This window comes from Channa argus, chromosome 1 (genome assembly GCF_033026475.1).
Source record: "Channa argus isolate prfri chromosome 1, Channa argus male v1.0, whole genome shotgun sequence".
Taxonomy (NCBI): Eukaryota; Metazoa; Chordata; class Actinopteri; order Anabantiformes; family Channidae; genus Channa; species Channa argus.
Genome location: NC_090197.1, coordinates 36,484,659 through 36,503,055, shown reverse-complemented (window position 1 = coordinate 36,503,055; position 18,397 = coordinate 36,484,659). Strand labels below are relative to the sequence as shown.

The 18,397-nt window shown below is 38.3% G+C and overlaps 3 protein-coding genes across 10 annotated transcripts in view; 1 reads left to right on the top strand and 2 right to left on the bottom strand.

Moving 5' to 3' along the window:
* LOC137133369 (protein bicaudal C homolog 1-like) overlaps positions 1-4,552 on the bottom strand; it is a 57,292-nt gene extending 52,740 nt beyond the window's left edge. For 3 of the 5 annotated variants that reach the window (XM_067516913.1, XM_067516922.1, XM_067516943.1), the window contains exon 1: positions 4,062-4,552. In XM_067516913.1, coding sequence (XP_067373014.1) covers positions 4,062-4,254 — 193 coding nt within the window. In that variant the 5' untranslated portion in view covers positions 4,255-4,552. The remainder of the gene's footprint in view (positions 1-4,061) is intronic. The other 2 variants (XR_010915233.1, XM_067516931.1) reach the window with 1 other exon arrangement.
* A 1,296-nt stretch (positions 4,553-5,848) lies between these two features.
* LOC137133346 (ubiquitin-conjugating enzyme E2 D4-like) lies at positions 5,849-8,612 on the bottom strand. The gene is made up of 7 exons (XM_067516873.1): positions 8,453-8,612; positions 7,917-7,980; positions 7,683-7,714; positions 7,299-7,376; positions 6,937-7,042; positions 6,292-6,385; positions 5,849-6,184 (listed from the first exon to the last, which is right to left on the bottom strand). Exons 1-7 carry the CDS (start codon positions 8,474-8,476, stop codon positions 6,139-6,141), a joined length of 444 nt encoding a protein of 147 aa, XP_067372974.1. The 5' UTR covers positions 8,477-8,612; the 3' UTR covers positions 5,849-6,138.
* Positions 8,613-10,498: 1,886 nt separating this feature from the next.
* Positions 10,499-18,397, top strand: part of rgs7a (regulator of G protein signaling 7a) — a 49,954-nt gene continuing 42,055 nt past the window's right edge. For 2 of the 4 annotated variants that reach the window (XM_067516848.1, XM_067516838.1), the window contains exons 1-2: positions 10,500-10,721; positions 11,659-11,778. In XM_067516848.1, coding sequence (XP_067372949.1) covers positions 11,701-11,778 — 78 coding nt within the window. In that variant the 5' untranslated portion in view covers positions 10,500-10,721; positions 11,659-11,700. Of the gene's footprint in view, positions 10,722-10,748; positions 10,897-11,658; positions 11,779-18,397 lie in introns of those variants that run through there. The other 2 variants (XM_067516820.1, XM_067516829.1) reach the window with 2 other exon arrangements.

Sequence of the window (18,397 nt, the reverse complement as noted above, 5' to 3'; positions counted from 1 at the left end):
CCAGTAGGCCATGCTCCCTCACAAACACCACTAAACTCTCCTCCTTCCCAGTTTGAGCTGGGAAACGTGCAGTAAGAGCTCCTAAAATTGACCCATACACAGTAGAATACAACGGCTGCTTACAAAACCTACAGAAAACCTTGCTGCACATGCAGACATGATCATCGGCATCTGAGAAAATCTTATTTTCCCCACGCTTCTGCTTGTGCGCTTAATAATAAAAATGGAAAGAAAAGGTACAGACGTCCTCTTGCGCTGTTCCCTGTACACATAACTAGCTTTCAAGCTTTTATGCCTGTGTCAACCTCCCAAGCCATTAACTCAGAAGTTCTGTGCTCGGGTGCCAACAGTACAACTGTAAACCCAGATGGCTGTCAGGGTGAGATTTTGTTGTCACTTTACACCCTATTTACTGATCTGAGCCCAGGAACCTGCACTGCTGCCAATATGAAAGACGGTAACTTTGTAATTGCCAAGCAGTGAATAATTTCAATTTTCTCTGATGTAAACTGTGCCAAAATGGGGGAGTAAAAATCCAAATGATGGGCACACAGGGCTTCTGGGTCATTTTTATTCTCCTGAATTTATGCAACTCGTCTATATGCCTTTCCTGTACATTACACAACCAGGTTTCTCATTAGGATAAAATTTTTAAATTCACCATAAAAATTTTTTTTTAATAAAATATGATTGTTATGGTGCTAGACTGCAGATACACTCAACACAAAGAACCCAACTGACATGCCTGCTATATCAGTCAATTACTCTTTTTTATTAAGTGATAAATAGATCAAATGTAAATGGGGAGAAGATGATATTGGCAATACAGACCTTAAAATACCTGATTTACCTAATTACCTAATACCTAATTTAAACTTTTCATACTATTTATAAATTACAGGCAAAACATTATGAGCTTCATAAAAGGTAGAATTTATGAATGAGCTGCTGTAAGGATCCATAAATGAAATATCAATGCTGTCATTTTGTTGTCTAACACCTGCTATAAATATAGATTCCAATGATTGTAGTATTTAGGAGTCATTAAAAGTTTAAAATCAGATCTATGATTTGATGTTGTAGCCGTAGGGACAGAAATGGAAGCAGGGAGATCCACAACTCTTCTATAAGATACCACAGCTCACAGAGTCAGTAAACAGCAACTGGGGAGCAATAGCTCTATAGTAGCAGGGCTGCCTCTATAATTCAATGTAAAAGATAAACTTGCCAAACTCTCCTCTTGAGAGTGCATGACAACAGCTGGCAAACATACACTAGCACTATTGGAAACCTGCAACACCCTGAATCATGCCATTTAACTATTTTCTAATCTACACACTGAGACAAAAGCAAAATATCTCATCTACTGTAATTATTCAGCCACTGATCATCTATCATTCTGGTAAAAAGAAAACCCTATAAAAAGGATTGATTAATACACCCTGATTATTATTCACTGAACGCAACTAAAATCAAACTGAAGCAATTAAATTAAACTATGCACCAAAAGCAAAACATTAAACCATTTATGGTGTTAGAACTCTTAACTCCAGTACACATCTATTTTGTGACCTTTTATAGACCCAAAGGTTAATTCTTTGCACAGGATAGCTGATTAGCAAAACAAGTTGAAAAAATGTCAAATCCGTCTTGTTTCTTTCCATATCAACATTTGATATGTTGTATGTCTCGATTCTTTGTGCAATTTACTGATTTTTTTTTAACCACTGTCCTAGTGTTTGATTCAAAGCTTCTACTTCCATTAAATGTAGGGCAGAAATAGGTTACCCATATGTATGAATGAATGCATGCTTAGACATACTATGGTATCCACAAGCAAAAACACCTCACACTGGTTTGATTTAACATCATCCACTAATGTAGCAGCACAAAAAACAAGAGTGTGAAGGTCTGGATCCAGCAAGAAGCTCAGACAACAAAATATGGTGTTTAGGATGTAATTACAGCTTGATTTGACCTGTGGCTCTTTACTGAGAGTCTAGCACACTTAACTTTCCCGGAAAAAGAAGCTTAAGATACGGTCACACACAATAAAACACTGAGAAAAAAAGTACACTGAAGTTCCCATAAAATTATTTCATTTTAGTCCCAACACTGGCCTTCAGAACATCATGTAAAATCTGCAGCCTGTCCAATCAAAACACAGCCAGATGTTACAAAACTGGATGAGACTAAAAGAGATATTTATTAGGCTCTGAATTTACGCCTACAGCTACAAAGAAAAGAGGAGAATCTAGGACCCGGCAAGTTGCAATAAATCTAAACCATGCCTGTAGCTTTTTGTGGTTAGTGCATGATGTGCAAAACTTAACAGATGTAAAGATTGCGAAATGTCTAGTAAGAGAATACCAAAGTACATAAGATGCCACCAGACATCCTGGATTCATCCTGAAGGACAGAGGTCAAGGGTTAAACCAGTTTCACAGTTGAGATAGTGTGGTATTAAAGCAGAATTTACAACTGACCAGAAAGACCAGGCACAGCAGTCGTTTGTACTCTACATCCCAGCTGCAATGTCAAACATGACCAATGTCAGCCGTGATGTCAGCAACCAACAACTAATGGCGTAGTTTAGGAGACCAAATTAACATAGTAAAGTAGACGCCGTAAACTGGACAAATTACGCCTGACATACACAGCCGCACACACACATTCAGGCAGACTACATGACGTGGCGCATGGTATGTCCGGGACACTGGGATGTGGGGCCGGCCTCTGGTTAAGTTGTTTTCCTGGAAGAGCTGGGGATGACATGGAGCTTTGAGGAATGTACTGAGGAGCAAGGCAGCAACCAGGACTTTCTCAAGGGGAACTACGTGTGTGCGTGGATTTGTCTGAGTATAGAACAGAGGACAAACTGACTTCAACACCAGCTGCTCAGTAATGATTACTCTTGAGAGTTAGTCACATCGGTACAATTTCCCCTTTAACGTTAACGTCAATGTAGATACTTTTAATATGCCTGTTTTAATTACAGCGCGGTTATCACTTATAAAGTTTATCTTAAAACTCAGCTTGGCTGCTTTCTCTCTTCCTTTGGATTTGATTTTTAAAAAAAATCCAGCCCCACTTATTAATGCTATAATACTCCACACTCTTTGTGTTTTGAAAAGTGTGATAAATGACCTCAGCCAGGGTTTCCAGGGACTTCTCAGAGGCTGGCCTGGCTTCTCTTTATGAGCCTGTCATCACTTGTTTAACTGTTCACTGTCATTTGCACATCATTAGAGAAGAGATCACACACAGAATCAGTTTGAATCATCAAAACTAAACAGGCCAACATGAGAGGGTAGACTAAACTGCATGACAAGACCATTGACAGACAAGATAGGAGTTCTGCACTGTAAGAGAATGTAAAGTAATTTTCTAAAGAAACCAGTTATATTTACATTTACCTGCTATGATTATTTATCAACTTTATCCTCCTTTTCATAAGAGTTTTGTTTAAAGGCAGCCAACGTAGTTGCATGACTTCTTTCTGTATGCAGACAGTTCAACTGAGAAGTGAGTAAACTGCATCATCAGGTCAATTCAGTTTAGTCTACAAACAACGGACGCCATGGGAGTTTATGTAGCGACAGCTTGTGGTGGGGCCATGTCACTACCTCCATCAGCACAGCTCGGCGGGACATCATTGATGGTTAACTTCAGCAGCGACCTCTTTGCCCTTGTGTTAAAACTTACATTTTTGCAAACACGCACGCTAAAAAAACACAGCTATCCAACTTCTGGCATTTTTAGAAACTCTAGTTTAAAAGATGGTGACAGTAATTTAAAGTTTAAGCCCGAGAGGGCTTAATTGCTCTAATTGATTCGTTAACGCACATGGCACAAGTTTCCTGGCCAAGCTAATGAGAATTCTCAAAGTTTCAAGTTACACATTTTAAGTAAATGAGAACTGAAAGCTTCCAACATAAACAAAAGGCGGTCAGAAGGTGCACAGCTGCTTAGAAACGCGGACAGTTTGAAGTTCAAAACCACAATTCACTAACAAATACTCAAACGCGTCACTCCTTTATAGTCAGTTACTTTGGTTTTACCTAATAGCATAACTTCCAACTTCTTACGGTCCACCCGAAATCTCTCCTCAGTCCACTCCGGATCCGGCAGCGGATGTGGTCCGCTCAGATCCTCCTCTGATCCCGGGAGAGGAGAGTCGGTGCTGCGCTCGCTGTTGGAGCCCTGGTCCGACTGTTGCATGTATCCGCTCAAAGCGTCGCACTGAGCAGCCATTGCGCTGCACGGCAACTTCTCCAGCGGCCACTGCGTTTTATTCAAAGTGAGCTGAAACAAAAGCCGTGAACGTCTGAGAACAGTTTGTTCCGTCACTTTGTGGTGTTGTGCGAGCTCATGGTAGCGCTGTTTAGACCTTCCTCTGCAGTTTCTTCAGAGGATTTTCTCCCCCCCCCCCATTAGGCAGATTTCTAAAAATAGGAAGGAGCACACTGGGCCACTCGCTACAGTTTGTCTGCCAAGTTGACGAAGCGACACACAGCAAACATCCCAACCAAGTCCTCAGGAAAGTTTCACGTGTCACCCTGCAAAAAAAAAAGAAAAAAATCGGGACTCCTCCCATAAACACTTTTTTTTTTTGGAGCATCTACTTCCCACTGGTTCCCGTGACGGATCCCAAATGTTTGAAAGAAATTCCTTTTTCCATTTACCTCTTTGCCCAGTTATGGCAGATACATTGTAGTTAAGCAAATGAGCTATTACAGCAAAAGTGTTTATGAGCTGACAATTTATGTACAAAATTAATGTAACACAACACAAATATGGAAATACATTACCTTTAACCAATAAGGACTAAAATCAGGATTGTCTTTCTTTCAGTCTAGTTGGAAGTTAATATTTAAATCCCATGCAACCAATTTATTGGTTTATATAGGAAACACTACACATCCTGAGTGTGTAAAAGGATGCAATACAGGAAATGAAAACCAAAATAAGTGAGCCTACACACACAAAAAAAATAAAAATAAAAACTCAAAACCTGCCACTACTCCAAAAACTAATGTATATATGTTCTCATGTTTAATAAAGTAACTCAAATACATCAGTAGCATATCATAAAGATCACTCAACTTAGTAGTTTCTACAGTGTAAATGTCCTACAGAAGATCCTACATTAAAAATGTATCATACCGTTGCCAAAACACATTAATGACAACTTCCACTGATACATGTCCTTATTAAATGCAGTTTTACCATATGGCACATTTTTTAAAATATTGACAATTAGTCCCCCAAAACAGATATCTACCAGGCCATGCTCTACTTTCAGCAGTTTTCAATACTGACATTTCTAAAGACACCATGTCCATGTCCAACATTAATCTGACAGACGACAACAAAATAGGGTAAAAGTGGTCAACTAATTATCTACGGTATATATTCTCTCTCTATTTATTCTTCAGTGTACTGTAAGGGCTGAAACTACCAGAGGGGCTAATAACTGGTTGCCTAATTTCAGTGGACAGAACATTTCCTCTTAGTTTCTTTTTATAGCAAAAGCAAGATACTATGTTAGGCACTATCCAAATGAATTACTTTTAGCGAATGGTGCTACATTAAATATAAGCAAGAAATTAATTGTTAAGTGATCTAGCAGAGAAAAAGCCTTATGGAAAAAGGTTTGGGCACAGTAAAGTAAAGGCTACCACCTAGTGGTCATGTGAATAATTAAGTCCTCTGATTTGTTACTGAGACACCACTTAATGGAACGTATTCAGCTTAGCCAGATAGGTAACGTTTTTAGTTTACTCATGTATTGCCAGGAAAGAAATGAAGGAATTTCTTTTTTCATGAATGCTTTTAATGCAAAAAAAAAAAAATGCAAAAAATAAATTCAGTACAGTATCGTACAATATAACTCTCTTAAAAGAAAAAATACAATAAAGGCATCTCACCACTGCTAATATTATTAATAATAATTAGCCAATTTAAGAAAAAAATAAATACATTAAAAACAGCTGATTCAAGTAAAGTTTGAGTACAGAAAGTGCTTTAAGCATATAAAACACCTCAACTAGAACCAGTGTGGATGAGCCGGTGAAACAGTACAGCCATGTTTTGAGGTGTTCAGGGATGCATTATCATTGCTGATACCTCAGTTTCTCACATTGCATACCTCTGAGTCCATTCTCTGGCTACTTTATTGTACCTAAAGGGAACAGAAGATCAGAATTGGTTTCTAAAAAAATTTCAAATAAAAATAGTTAACTCATTTACGGTTTTTCCCACATCAAATTCTTTGCCTTTCATACTTACTTTTGTCTATCTGATTTGTAGATGTGTGCAATGTCTGGGACTAATGGATCATCTGGATTCGGGTCACATAGCAAAGAGCATATAGACAATAAAACTGGAAGGACAAAAAAAAATCTAAATTCAGGATGCGCACAGGTTTAAATTATTTTTTTAATGCAAATTGATAGGCTTTGATTGAATGCAATTTTATACCAAAAGCCCCATTTAACCCTTTAACACAGTGTATTTTTAGCCAAAACATTAATCACAGATATTTGAAAACCCCACCATCCCTGGCTGTTTCTCAGATTATACAGTAAAATTACTGCAATTTTACAACATTCAAGTAGTAAAAGAATGTAGAGTTAATTCTTTATAACCAGTCCTAAAAACCCTGTCGCCCATGTTAGTGGAGGCTTCCGATCAATGATTTAAAAAAAGATTTGGTGACAGGGGCTTCACTACCTTAATATCTTGGGATTCTACAACATGCCCATCTTTGAAATTCTCTCCCAATGAATCTGCCTAAATGCTAATTTACCCTTCAGTATGTAAAATTGTGATTTTCAAAGGAAAGATTATAATTACAAACCAGATCATACATAGTCCTACCGTAATGAAGAGTACAGTACTATACTGTACAGGCAACATGCAAATATCCATTACCTTTAGACACCGTGAGTGCAGGTGACCACTGTGACCTCAAGATGTCAAGGCAGATGCTACCATTGCTGTTTATGTTTGGGTGATAAATTTTTGTTGTAAAGGCAACCTACAGAAATAAACAAAGCAGAAATAGATCAAATAACCTGCTTTCCTAACAGGGATTTGTAATGGTGTTTAGGGTCTCTGATAAAGAACATGTTTATAAAAGAAAACCTCTGGTTAGGACAACATCTAACAAATATTTTCATTATTGTTCAATAGCTTCAAATATGATAGGATGTTATAAAACAGTGAAGCATTTTCAAAAAGTAATCTACTTTAGAGATAATAGACCACTACAATTAAAAAAAAAAATAACTTACCTTTGGCGGTTTAAAGGGATAGTCATTTGGGAAATGGACAGAAAGGAAAAACACCCCTCCATGATATGGACTGTCATTCTGAAATAAGTACATTGTCGTTAAATTTTAACCTAGAAATGTATATAGTTAATTGCATTTCATTTGTTTATAACTCATTTGGTTTAACTTAACAAACTAAGATATTTCCCCTTTTAAATTTGTTTCAAACGTGCCATGGACTTCAGTGAGAAACACTGCACTAGAGTGTGCCAGTCTGTGCTCACCATACAGAATAGAAAGGGCTGTAAAGTCAACATAAAACACTATTGTCTAGAGATCCAGAAACAGCTTGGTTTAAAAAAAAAAAAAAAAAAAATCCAGGGAACTAATCCGGAAAAAGCTCACCGGTCCCGTGATGGTAGCTTGCCAGTGAAACACTACAGGAGAAAAAGACAAAGACACAATCTGTGAGAATAGTATTAGACACATCATACCCACACAGCAGATACATGATAACTCCCCAGAGGACAATTCAACCATTAATTACAGAATGACAGTGGCACATTACATGATTAAAACGTTAAAACATAATAATAATAAATGACAGGTTTGACATATACTGTATATTCTCACACTTACTGTCCTCCCCTACAGGTCCAGCTGAACATGAGGATGGAGGGTCCCTCTGCAAGTCATTCAACTCCTGTACATAGTGTAACATACATACAAAAACATCCAACAGTTTTAAGGCTTTGGTGCAATACCTAGTTGTTAAATACTAAATTTGACATTGTTTGAAAATCTAAATCGGCCTTAAAGAAACTCAAAGCTGGAGAGGAACTGAGCTTAAAGTGCGTTCACATTGTTTATTCGCTAACAGGTCAACTTTAGCTGGCCGCGAAGTTAGCTAATGCAAGTTTAACTGCTTAAACAACTGTCTTCTGTGGAATGTCATCGCCACTGGCACGAATAACGGACTTGCTGGCAACAAAAGCTGCCCGGTGAATTAATTACCGAGCATAAAATCAGTTATAAGGTGCTAGTACCGTAATCGACCATTGGAACGTTGGGTTAGCAAACATGCTATTAAATGCCTGGCTAACGACAGACATTTCCGTAGTGCTCAAATTTTTTCTGTTACAGTAAATAAATGGAGAAAACACGATTACTTTTACCTTCTGTATTCTTTTCAGAGCCATGGCAAATCTTTCAGGCGGGGTAACAGAAGCTACGGTTTTAACTCTGACAGCTATCAGCTACAACTACGCACACTTTATGTCCACTCGGGATTAGTTGTATTTTTAAACCGGATTTCTTTTGTTTCCGCGTTTTTGTTCGGCGACGAAGCGTTGGAAGTTGCATTGTGGGAATTGCAGTTTTTCGAGCAACCCACTTAAAGGGGCCGTGCACCGAAAAATCAGGCACAGTTTATTTTGAGAAAATCACTAATAATGTGATAAACAATACCTTTAAAAAATTCATTGCATTTTAAAAGAAATATGTAATAGGATGATCTTTTACAATTATTAGCTGTCATGCAATGTTGTCAGACTTTACATCCTATTCACTCTTCAGTCTCATGTTGCAACTTCCTCTTTCAGTATATTTGAACAATTTTCTGCAACTCTTTTACACTCTCATTCCAAGCGTATAGTCTGTAATCGTGAACCTTGAATTTCTTATCTTTTGCATTCTATGACTTGGACAATATTAGAGCCAGTTGCATTCTTTACGTTCCAACACTATAACTTGGACAATGCGTCTGTGATATAAAGTTCACTAATGTGATGTTATCATCTTGGCACTAATGAAATGTTGACATTTTGGCAATCATGTTGTTAAAGCAAATAAAATTAAAAAATAGAGTGACATTACAACACTGTGTTAAGAAAAATGGTATATAAAAACAGTAAAGGCAATAATTATAATTGTATTTGTTTTATACCTTTCTAACATCCCCAGATGATAATAAAGGAAATGGAAGTGGAGCAGAGAATATAATCAGTAAAAGACACAAGAGAATAAGGAAGACTTTTTTAATTTAGATTTCAATGTGGGGTGCATTTAGGATCATTACAAAGCTGGTTCATTCTGTGTGTAGCATAGTCATTAAATCCAACATGGTGTTAGACCCAAGACACTAGCTGATTACTTTCTAAAACTCTAAGGGACCTGTGGGTTTATATTGTTCAAGCATATCAAAGCTGTATTTGATGCCATTGTAAAGATGTAAGAATTGCCCTTGCAGCAACACCCCGGATGGATTTGCAAAGGTCTAGTGGTCTGCTGGGAAACTTAAACAAGGGGACATCGCTAAAGTCCACCCAGTTGAGATAAAGAAATACATTTGACATGAATTAGAGGTTTCATGTTAAATGAAACCTCTAATTGTTGCTATTTGTAGATGATAAAAGGCTGATGCAATTCTTGCCCTGATATCTGGTATCTCCTGAAGCTTAGATCTGTATCCATTAGAACATAAAAATTTCTCTGAACTCTGAATTTATTCTTGCAGTCCAGTTGCATGCAGGTGAATTGACAGTATTTTGCAGCAATTTATGATTTGTATTATGTAGGGTTCCTAGAAGTCAGCCCTGGGGGGCTTTGTATGTTACAGTGGTTGTCAGCACTGAGGCGCCCGCTTTTATTCAGTCTATGCCAAGTGGCGACTACAATAGACAGCTATAATTTGTAAATAATATTTTGTAGTTTAATTTTGAATCACAAACAAGTAATTTTTTGTGCATTTGCAAGAGCATATTGTGTCGTTAAATTAACAGTATAAATACAAAAAGTGAAAGTCCTGCATTCAACTCTTAATAGTTTGTAAGCATCAAAAGCAAAGTTGTCTCAAAGAACATACATGTAACAATAAACTACTATTCATTTATTTCTAACGATGCATCAACATGTATAACATTGGTGGCTTATTTTACTGCACATCACGGAAACAGTCCTATGGCCACTTTCAACCGCTGATTAAAATTTAACAAATTATGTGCGACAACGGGCTGCAGTTATGAAACGATCTTATAGGCTATTGCAGTCTGCTGTGTTTTGAAATGTTTAATAGAACCATCATATCACTGCAGTGCATAGCACAACAAATTCAACTTAAAAAAAAAAACAAAAAACTAGAAAGTATGTCTCCAAAACGGGTTGTAATTTATTCCTCACACGCGATTGGTCCGAGATCGATGCGTGTTCACGACGCTCCGAGGAGGCGCGTTCATGCTTCTGAGCATCGCTTGGAGGAGAGGAGAGGGGGAGAAAGAGACAGATAGCTGTAACACACCAAGTCTCCAGCGAATGTCTGCCTCTTACATTGCCAATGAATAATCCTCGCATTCCTATGTCTGCCAGTTGACATACTGAAGGCGCAGGACCACGCTTCCACTTCTGCAAGGATTCAGGAGTCCTATAGCGGGCTGGTCGTTTTTTCAGGTGAGCCCCCCTCCTCCCCTCCTCCCCTCCTCCTCCTCCGCCTCCTTCTCCGGTGACCGATGTCGCTGTGTTGTCCGTGTATTTACGCGCTGTTTGTGATTAAGCGGAGACGCGATAACGGGCGCGGATGTTTTGCAGTAGCTGTCCAAGGTGCTGAAACAGGCAGCGTCTAGTGGTAAGACAAACCCATTATAGTAGAGCTAACGGCCTCGTGTTAAGAGCGGGTTACATGACTTCGCTGTTTGCATGCAATAGCCTATTTAGTGTTGCAGCCCCAGACCTCCCAAGGATATCGTGGGGATGTCATACGGGAAATAAAGAATGATTACCGTGCACAGCGTGCCCGTGACATTTGCACAGCCTTGCACGTTTTTACATTGTCTGCTAAACACGAATGGATGTATCCAAGCTGCATTGTAGAGTGTGTTTTTACTGCATTTATCGTTAACAATGCTCGGGTCTACAACTCATTTTATCTTGCTCTTGCAATTCTAGAATGCATCCACAGTAGGTGTCATGCACATCGGGGATATTGCTACTAAATCGCGTGATATCAACAAACAAACGAAAAAAAGAAAAATGTTATTACACTTTGAGGCTCAGATTTGTGTACACAATGAAGACATCTGAGAAGAGGGATAGCATTGCATGGTAACTATCGGTACTTTGTAGATTAAACTTTTGCCCCATTCACTGACAATGAACGTTACACCAGTAACCATACGCTAAACAAAATAAGCCCCCTTTCCCCAAAATGTCCTTGTGAGACCTTGTGAAATGTGGGCATGTGTAGCTTCACAGGACATCTGGACATTTGTTCTATGTGGAAATTTGATACAGGCCAAAAGTTATTGTTCTCTTATTGGCAAGGCACATTCAGACACTATTGTTCCCCTTGTCCTTTGATGGACCAACATATCCATTCTGTCCACAACAGGAGCACCTGACATTTCCTGTGGCAGATTTACTTGACTGGATCATGGCACAGACCAACAGCAGTGGGCAGGGGACCAACGGGGTAGCGGATGAGTCCCCCAACATGATAGTGTATCGAAAGGTAAGGCTGCTGCTATTTTTAGTCTGCACGTGTTTGGGTTTGTGAGGGCGAGTGTGTGTGCGTTTCTCTTCCATCAATTCACTCAACCATGAGCTGTGCCATGCATATCGCTTATCCTAATGGCCAAACAGTGTTCTTGTGCTATGGTTGATTTAGGATAGTAATGCTACATCAGTCTGATGACAGAATGAAGAGAGCATGCTTTTGTTTGCTGTCAAAACATCTGTGACATGCAATGTAGATTCAGTGCATAGTTACACACATGTACAAACACATACAGACACACACATATGTGAACAGAGAGACACCCTTGCAAAACATTTTCAAGTTAAACCATCAGCTTTTGTTGCTAAGAAGGTGGAATTTTAACTGACATTAATGGAAAAAAGGAAGCTATAGGCATTTAAAGCATTGTTCATTAGCCTGCTGCTAGTGTCTTTCTTTAGTGTTAAATCTGGTAGTACATTAGAGAATTAGAGAAAGGGAGGGGAGTGAAATGTCCCGCTGCTGGGACACCTTAATCCAGTACTGCTCCAAACATCAAACAGATTAATGAAATAATTATCTGCAGGGAAGACAAAATTTCTTTACTTTGATGCTTGTGGTACAATTAGGCATTCTTATATAAACATTAACACCTGTCATGTGAAATACACCAATCAGCCACAACATTAATATCATTTGTTGGTATTAATGTTGTGGAGGACGGTGTTCAACCTGGAAAAAAATGAAGTGCCTTCCATGATTGACTGGTGTCAGAATACAGTGCATTTCATCTTCTTGCACATGGGGGCTGTGCAGCTGCAAACTGGTCATAGTGCCCTTGTTGACCCTGTCCAGAACAATATTAAAGTAGTTTTAATGTTGTGGTGGACAGGATGTGGACACACTGATCATGCTATACTATAAATGCTGTATGTATATCAGTGTATGTGCACTGATTTGGTAATAATCTTTTTTTCTCCCAGTATCCCAGTAAAAAGACCAAAGACTAACCTACAAATAAGCAATTTTGTAAATTACTTTGGCACCAGGGGAGACTTCTGTTCCTTGGTGACAGAGTCATTGTGTAATAGTTTTTTTCTGATCTCCTTTGGCATAAACCATGCTGTGTGTGTTACACTGCACATTAAGGACTTAATTCACTTACTCCAAGTGTCATTATATGGTTATAAAGTGTGGCTGGATTGTAGCCTAAGGTATCCTACAAATGTATTAACCATTTAAAGTATCACTACAGTGATACTATACAACAATAGCTACATAAACATCCTCGTTTCTCGGTGGACTGTATAATGTTTTACTTCACACATGCACCAATGAAGTGAGCATTTTCTCATCTTAGTTGTGGGTGACTCAAGCTTTGAGTGAATTTCTTCATTTCATTCTCCTTACCCCTCAGTGAATGCTCCCATTCCATCTGTGACAGCTTCTGCACACCAGGAAGAGGATACGCTTAGTGTGATAGCATAGATTGATGGTCTTTTATAGCGCTCACAGTGTGTTAGGTAATATTACTGCCAGTGTGGGACAAGATTCACTGGTTGTGTCGCCAAGGTGGTAGCAGAAACAAGTGCTTGCTATTTTATATCTCACAATTTTCTATATCTTCCAAGAACAAAATGACAGGCTTTGTCAACTAAATTGTAAAAAGTAGGTCACATGTTGAGGGAAGTGGAAATGAATGAATTGGATTGGATTTGTCATTGTGAGTTTTCTTTATGGAGACAGTAAAGGAAATAATGTCTCTTAATGAATTATTTACTTAAAATACTAATGCTTATTTTCATATGACACACTATAAAATATGCTAAGGCATGAAAACTAGTTGCATCCTGTATAAGATAAACAAATACTGACTTGATGTCTTCTTACCTATGATATTTCTTTATTTCCACTGCTATTGATCTAGCCTGCTTTTTCAAACACCACAAATATGAAAATAAAGAAACACCCTCACCTTGTTTAGATACTATATTTTGCAGTTTTAACCTTTTTAAATCAGTCCTAATTTGTTGAGTGGGAAACTGAGAGGGGTTTAGACTTAAGAAACTGTGTTGTCATCCTAATATTCAGTTTTACACTTTTCATCACATATCAGGCACAGCTTGGCTGTGTGCACTGACTGACCTAGATAAAGCAACAGGGATGAAATTGTGTTTCTGAAGTGGGGTTTTAACTCAAACTGCAACTGGAGGGGAACTGTCTGTATACAGGTGGATATCACTAGGGTGAACTGGTGCCCCAAATGCTTTTTAGATAAGGCCAACTTGGCAGAGGTGTTGCACACCACTAAGATCACTTAGATGAGCTGAAAATGAAAACCATCCTTCCCCTGCTCAGACCTCTTGTACATCAGTATATAAATACACCATGGAAAATCATGATATTAAGCAGCTCTATCTACTAGTAAAGAGTTGATTTGTTAGTGGTCTATAGTAGTAGTATTATATAATGTGAGCAGAGGGAGTTTTAAAGTTGAGGACAGAAGGGATTGGTTTGACAATCTTTCCACTGGGAGCATAATTCTATCCTTTCACTCTCAATCTTACTTCCTTTCTTTGAGGTGTTGACTTACTTGCTGTGGAAATGTGTGTATGTATACAAGTACCAAGCTTAAATGCACACACTGATGTATTGAAAATTCAAAAATCCAAAGTAAACACTCACAATTCAAACAGTTACAAGTTCTGTAACCCATGTACAAATACACACTGCTGGCTGGAAACTAATTTATTAGCAATAATCACTCATCACTTAATATATACACTGGCAACCTATCCAGAGTGTACCCTTCCTCTCAGTCAGCGTCAGCCAGGAATGTCTCCAGGACCCCTGCAACCCCTTTATAGGACAGGCAAGTGTAGCACATGCATGAGAAAGCCACCTCTGGATAAATCATAGGAATAATAAGTCATATGTCAGAACTGCTCCAAGTTATCAAGAAATGCCAATGAAATGTTCAGTGGATAGACTCAGTGAAGAGGCTTTGCGATGACTTGGTGCTGAACCATGTAAGGCGTATATCAGCTGTACTAGCCTGCACTGTACTGTGCATGTGGGTTTTTCATGCATGATGAATAATGCTATGATGCATGTGTGAGCATATGTATATGCTGTATGTAGGGCGAATGTTGATAAAAGAGAGTGCTGAATTTTTTATGCAAGCCTGAAATCAGTTCTGGTGAAGTTCCTAGCTTCTCTGCATGAGTATGGAGATCTTCTCTCACCAGGCAGTTCTCGTGTGTCTGTGATCATGTCTCTGAATCTGTGTGGGATTCAATATTACCTTAGGAAACAAATGCACCGTATATTATAATGGTCAGATATAGCATACAGTATAAATGACTTTTGTAAAATATCAATGTTTTCTCTATGTCAACTTCATCCTCAGAAGGTGAGAATCTGTAGTACTCATTGGCCTCTTATGTCTTTACTCAGTCAGGTAAGGTAGTTTCACATTTCCTCATAGAAATGTCACAGCGCCTTGACGTTTCTCCACTGCACATTTTCTATTGTGATAGAGAAAATGTTAGTTTTTTTGACTGAGAGCTTTCTATTGTGTCTCTTACTGCATACAATTGACAGTTTTTCGAAATAGTGGAGCAAAACGTTTGTCTCCATGGCTTGTTTAACCTGAGACGTAATAAACGTAATAAGCGCCATAATTCTCCTTGCAGAGAACAGTTAATGTTTCTTGATTTCTCTTAATACACCAGCAGATTGTCCAGCAATTTCTAAAATGTATAATTGTTAAGACTCAGTACAACATAAAAAAATAGTAATGGAGTTTGCAGTATACTGTACCTACTGGAATTTGATCTTCGTCTTTGGTGTAGTATTTGACAGCTGAGGCACAAGCCTAGCTCTTATTTACATCTGTGCTGCTGACAGGCATCCAGTAATTGTTCGTACAGCAGCCAGTTTGGCTTTTACAGTATCTCCATGTAGGACCATTAATATTAAACTGCACATTTATTGTTTTTTTTCTGCTTGCGTTTTCTTATTGAGCACATGTAGAGTTCTATCTCGCTGTTACAGTTATCTTTAGTCGATAAGGGAAAGTACTGTTTCACATTCTGGTGCTTACACAAAGGTCAGTACTGTGCATCTTTGACGTAATTGTTCCCTGGTGAAGCTTGGTCTTTTCTACAGATGACACAGGAGACATAAACTGTGTATGAATGTGTGGTTGTTGTTGCAATGGAATACACTAATAAGTAAGTATAGTTATTGTTTGCTTGTCATGTCGCGATGGCTATTTGACAGATGTTAATCTATGAAATACATGTAATGTAGTCATTATTTAACTTTATAATGCAACTGATTTCATATAATTTCGCCAAATATGACATGATTGGCTAGGACATGAACCGTGGCAACTGTTTTATGTTTCTTATCCTCCAGAATCTCATAACTATATAGTATCCTCTAATGGGAATGACCCTCTGAGAATAATAATGGTCAAAGGTCAACTCAAAAAGATTTGAATATTTTTTGTGCTAAATTGTTAACATTCTTAGTCTTTTGAGGAACTCTGTGCTTCACTCTATGGAGAAGGATGTTGATGCCACATTGAGATTTGAACCATTCCCACTTAGTGAGTCAGTAATGAAGTAATGAACAAACAGAAATAACAAACAGGGCAAAGGTATTAGTGCATGGTATTGATTTGTCAATTGATTAAATGGTTGTGTACAAGAGATCATTTTGCAGGTACAGGACTTTCACTCTCCTCTGCATCACTGCAACACAAAAGTGATACAGTATTGTTAGATGACACAGATCTGCAGCCATTATTAATACACAAAGTCTTGGTTTAGATTACTACAAATTTAGCAGAGATCTTTCCTCTGGATAGTCTTTTTTTCAGTGTAGGCCTAATGTGCATCTGTTAGCTCTACCCTATATCAGCCAGATATATTATCAATACAATTTCCCAACCATCCTACGTTGTGCATGAGTCATAAAGCAGAGGGAACTGAATACATATTCAGTTTTTTCACAGTGAAGAGCCACATTGAAGGGTTCTTCTACTGCCTGTCTCCCTGAATCTGCAATCAGAAGATCAGTAAGACTGGGAGAATAAGGGACAGAGGGGGTGAGGTGGGATGATCTATAATTGCCACATCAGAGAGAAATCTTTGTGTGTGAAGTGTGGCCCTTTGTATGTCAGCTTGCCAGCCCGGCAATGCCTCTTCTTGTGTATGAAAACATACATGTTCTTTATTGCATACACTGTTGATGGGGAGTGTAGGTGTTTGGCAGATGGTTTGGAAAACCAGCATTTATGGCTTTGTTCTAATCCGTTTTGCCTGTATTTGCTGACGTCAATACCTAAACGCCAATTAGAGGGGCTGGCAGTAGTGACACATGCTACATTGGATGCTACTGTAGTTCTGGTATCTCATAACAAGGCTAAGATAATCCATCCAGCAATGCTGCATCACAATGCAATGTATGAGAGACGCAGTATGCAAATACTATGAACCACCGGGGCCTTCTCAGCAAAACCTATTCAAGAATGTGTACAGCACAGTTTATGTAGGCAGATCTCACCCCATCTGTAAACTCATTAATACTGTGTATTTGACAGATTAGCAGTTAGTCAGCATTAGTGGCATTAGTGTTATTGAATGTCCCCCACATGAACTTATCTCCAAAGCATTCACTGGTAAAGTTCAGCTATTTTGATATTCTTATAGGACACTGCTCAATGTTTTGAAATAATACTTGCCTTTCTTGATTGGAGTTAGTGATAAAATTACAATAAAAGATGACAACAGTGTTGAATCTAGAAGAGATGGTTAGCTGGTCTACCTGCCTAATAGGCAGAGGCAGAGGGACTAGAACATCTCTATAAAGTGCATGTTAATTAGTTTTGCCCCAAATACAAAAAACAAAAGCCCTACAGAGATGAAACATTGGCAAAAAAAGAGAAAACATTACTAAAAGAGACACACGAAGGCCAAACATTCTCACAGAATGAACAGAAAAAATTAATTACACTGTCTCAATTTCAAGGTAACATAATCCACCAGTGTCACTAAAGCTAACTAATTATTATGTTATACAAGTTTGTAGTAAATGAAATATAATGTGTTAATTAGCTCACTTTTGAGGCCTGCCAACAATCTTGGGCCAGACTATCTCAAAAAGCTGGTAGGTAGGATGATTTTGCTACTTTTCCACAGATCCAGATTAGCTGTTACGACTTGGTTCCAGTGCTTATGCTCAATTAAAGCATCCCCTCGGACTCCGGATTCATATTGAACAAATACACATACGAGTGGTGTTGAGCTTTTCATGTATTTCTCAGCCAAAAAGTGAATGAGTACAATTCCCAGAGTAACTTACTATTTATTAAAAGTACTGGTAATTATGGGCAACCTGGCAGCACACGGCACTACATCTTTCTTAAGAGTACAAAGCCATATTGGTTTGAATGCATTTCAATCATTATTGCATTAGTTGCATATGATCACAATGTTTAGTTGAGAAAAATGCATTTTTAGTTTGGTACATAAAATCCAAAATGGTGTTTTTTTTATGTAGTTTGCCTTGCATTGCAAGTGTAGTCCCTGAAGAGATGGACAAATTATTTAATACTGGTCTTCAC

Excerpts from the sequence above, each read along its gene's own strand:
- LOC137133346 (XM_067516873.1), bottom strand. The coding sequence starts at position 8,476 with ATGGCTCTGAAAAGAATACAGAAG. Across the intron at positions 7,981-8,452 it reads CTCTGAAAAGAATACAGAAG|GAGTTGAATGACTTGCAGAG; the intron begins GTAAAAGTAATC and ends CACTATGTACAG. Across the intron at positions 7,043-7,298 it reads ATCCCTTTAAACCGCCAAAG|GTTGCCTTTACAACAAAAAT; the intron begins GTAAGTTATTTT and ends TTATTTCTGTAG.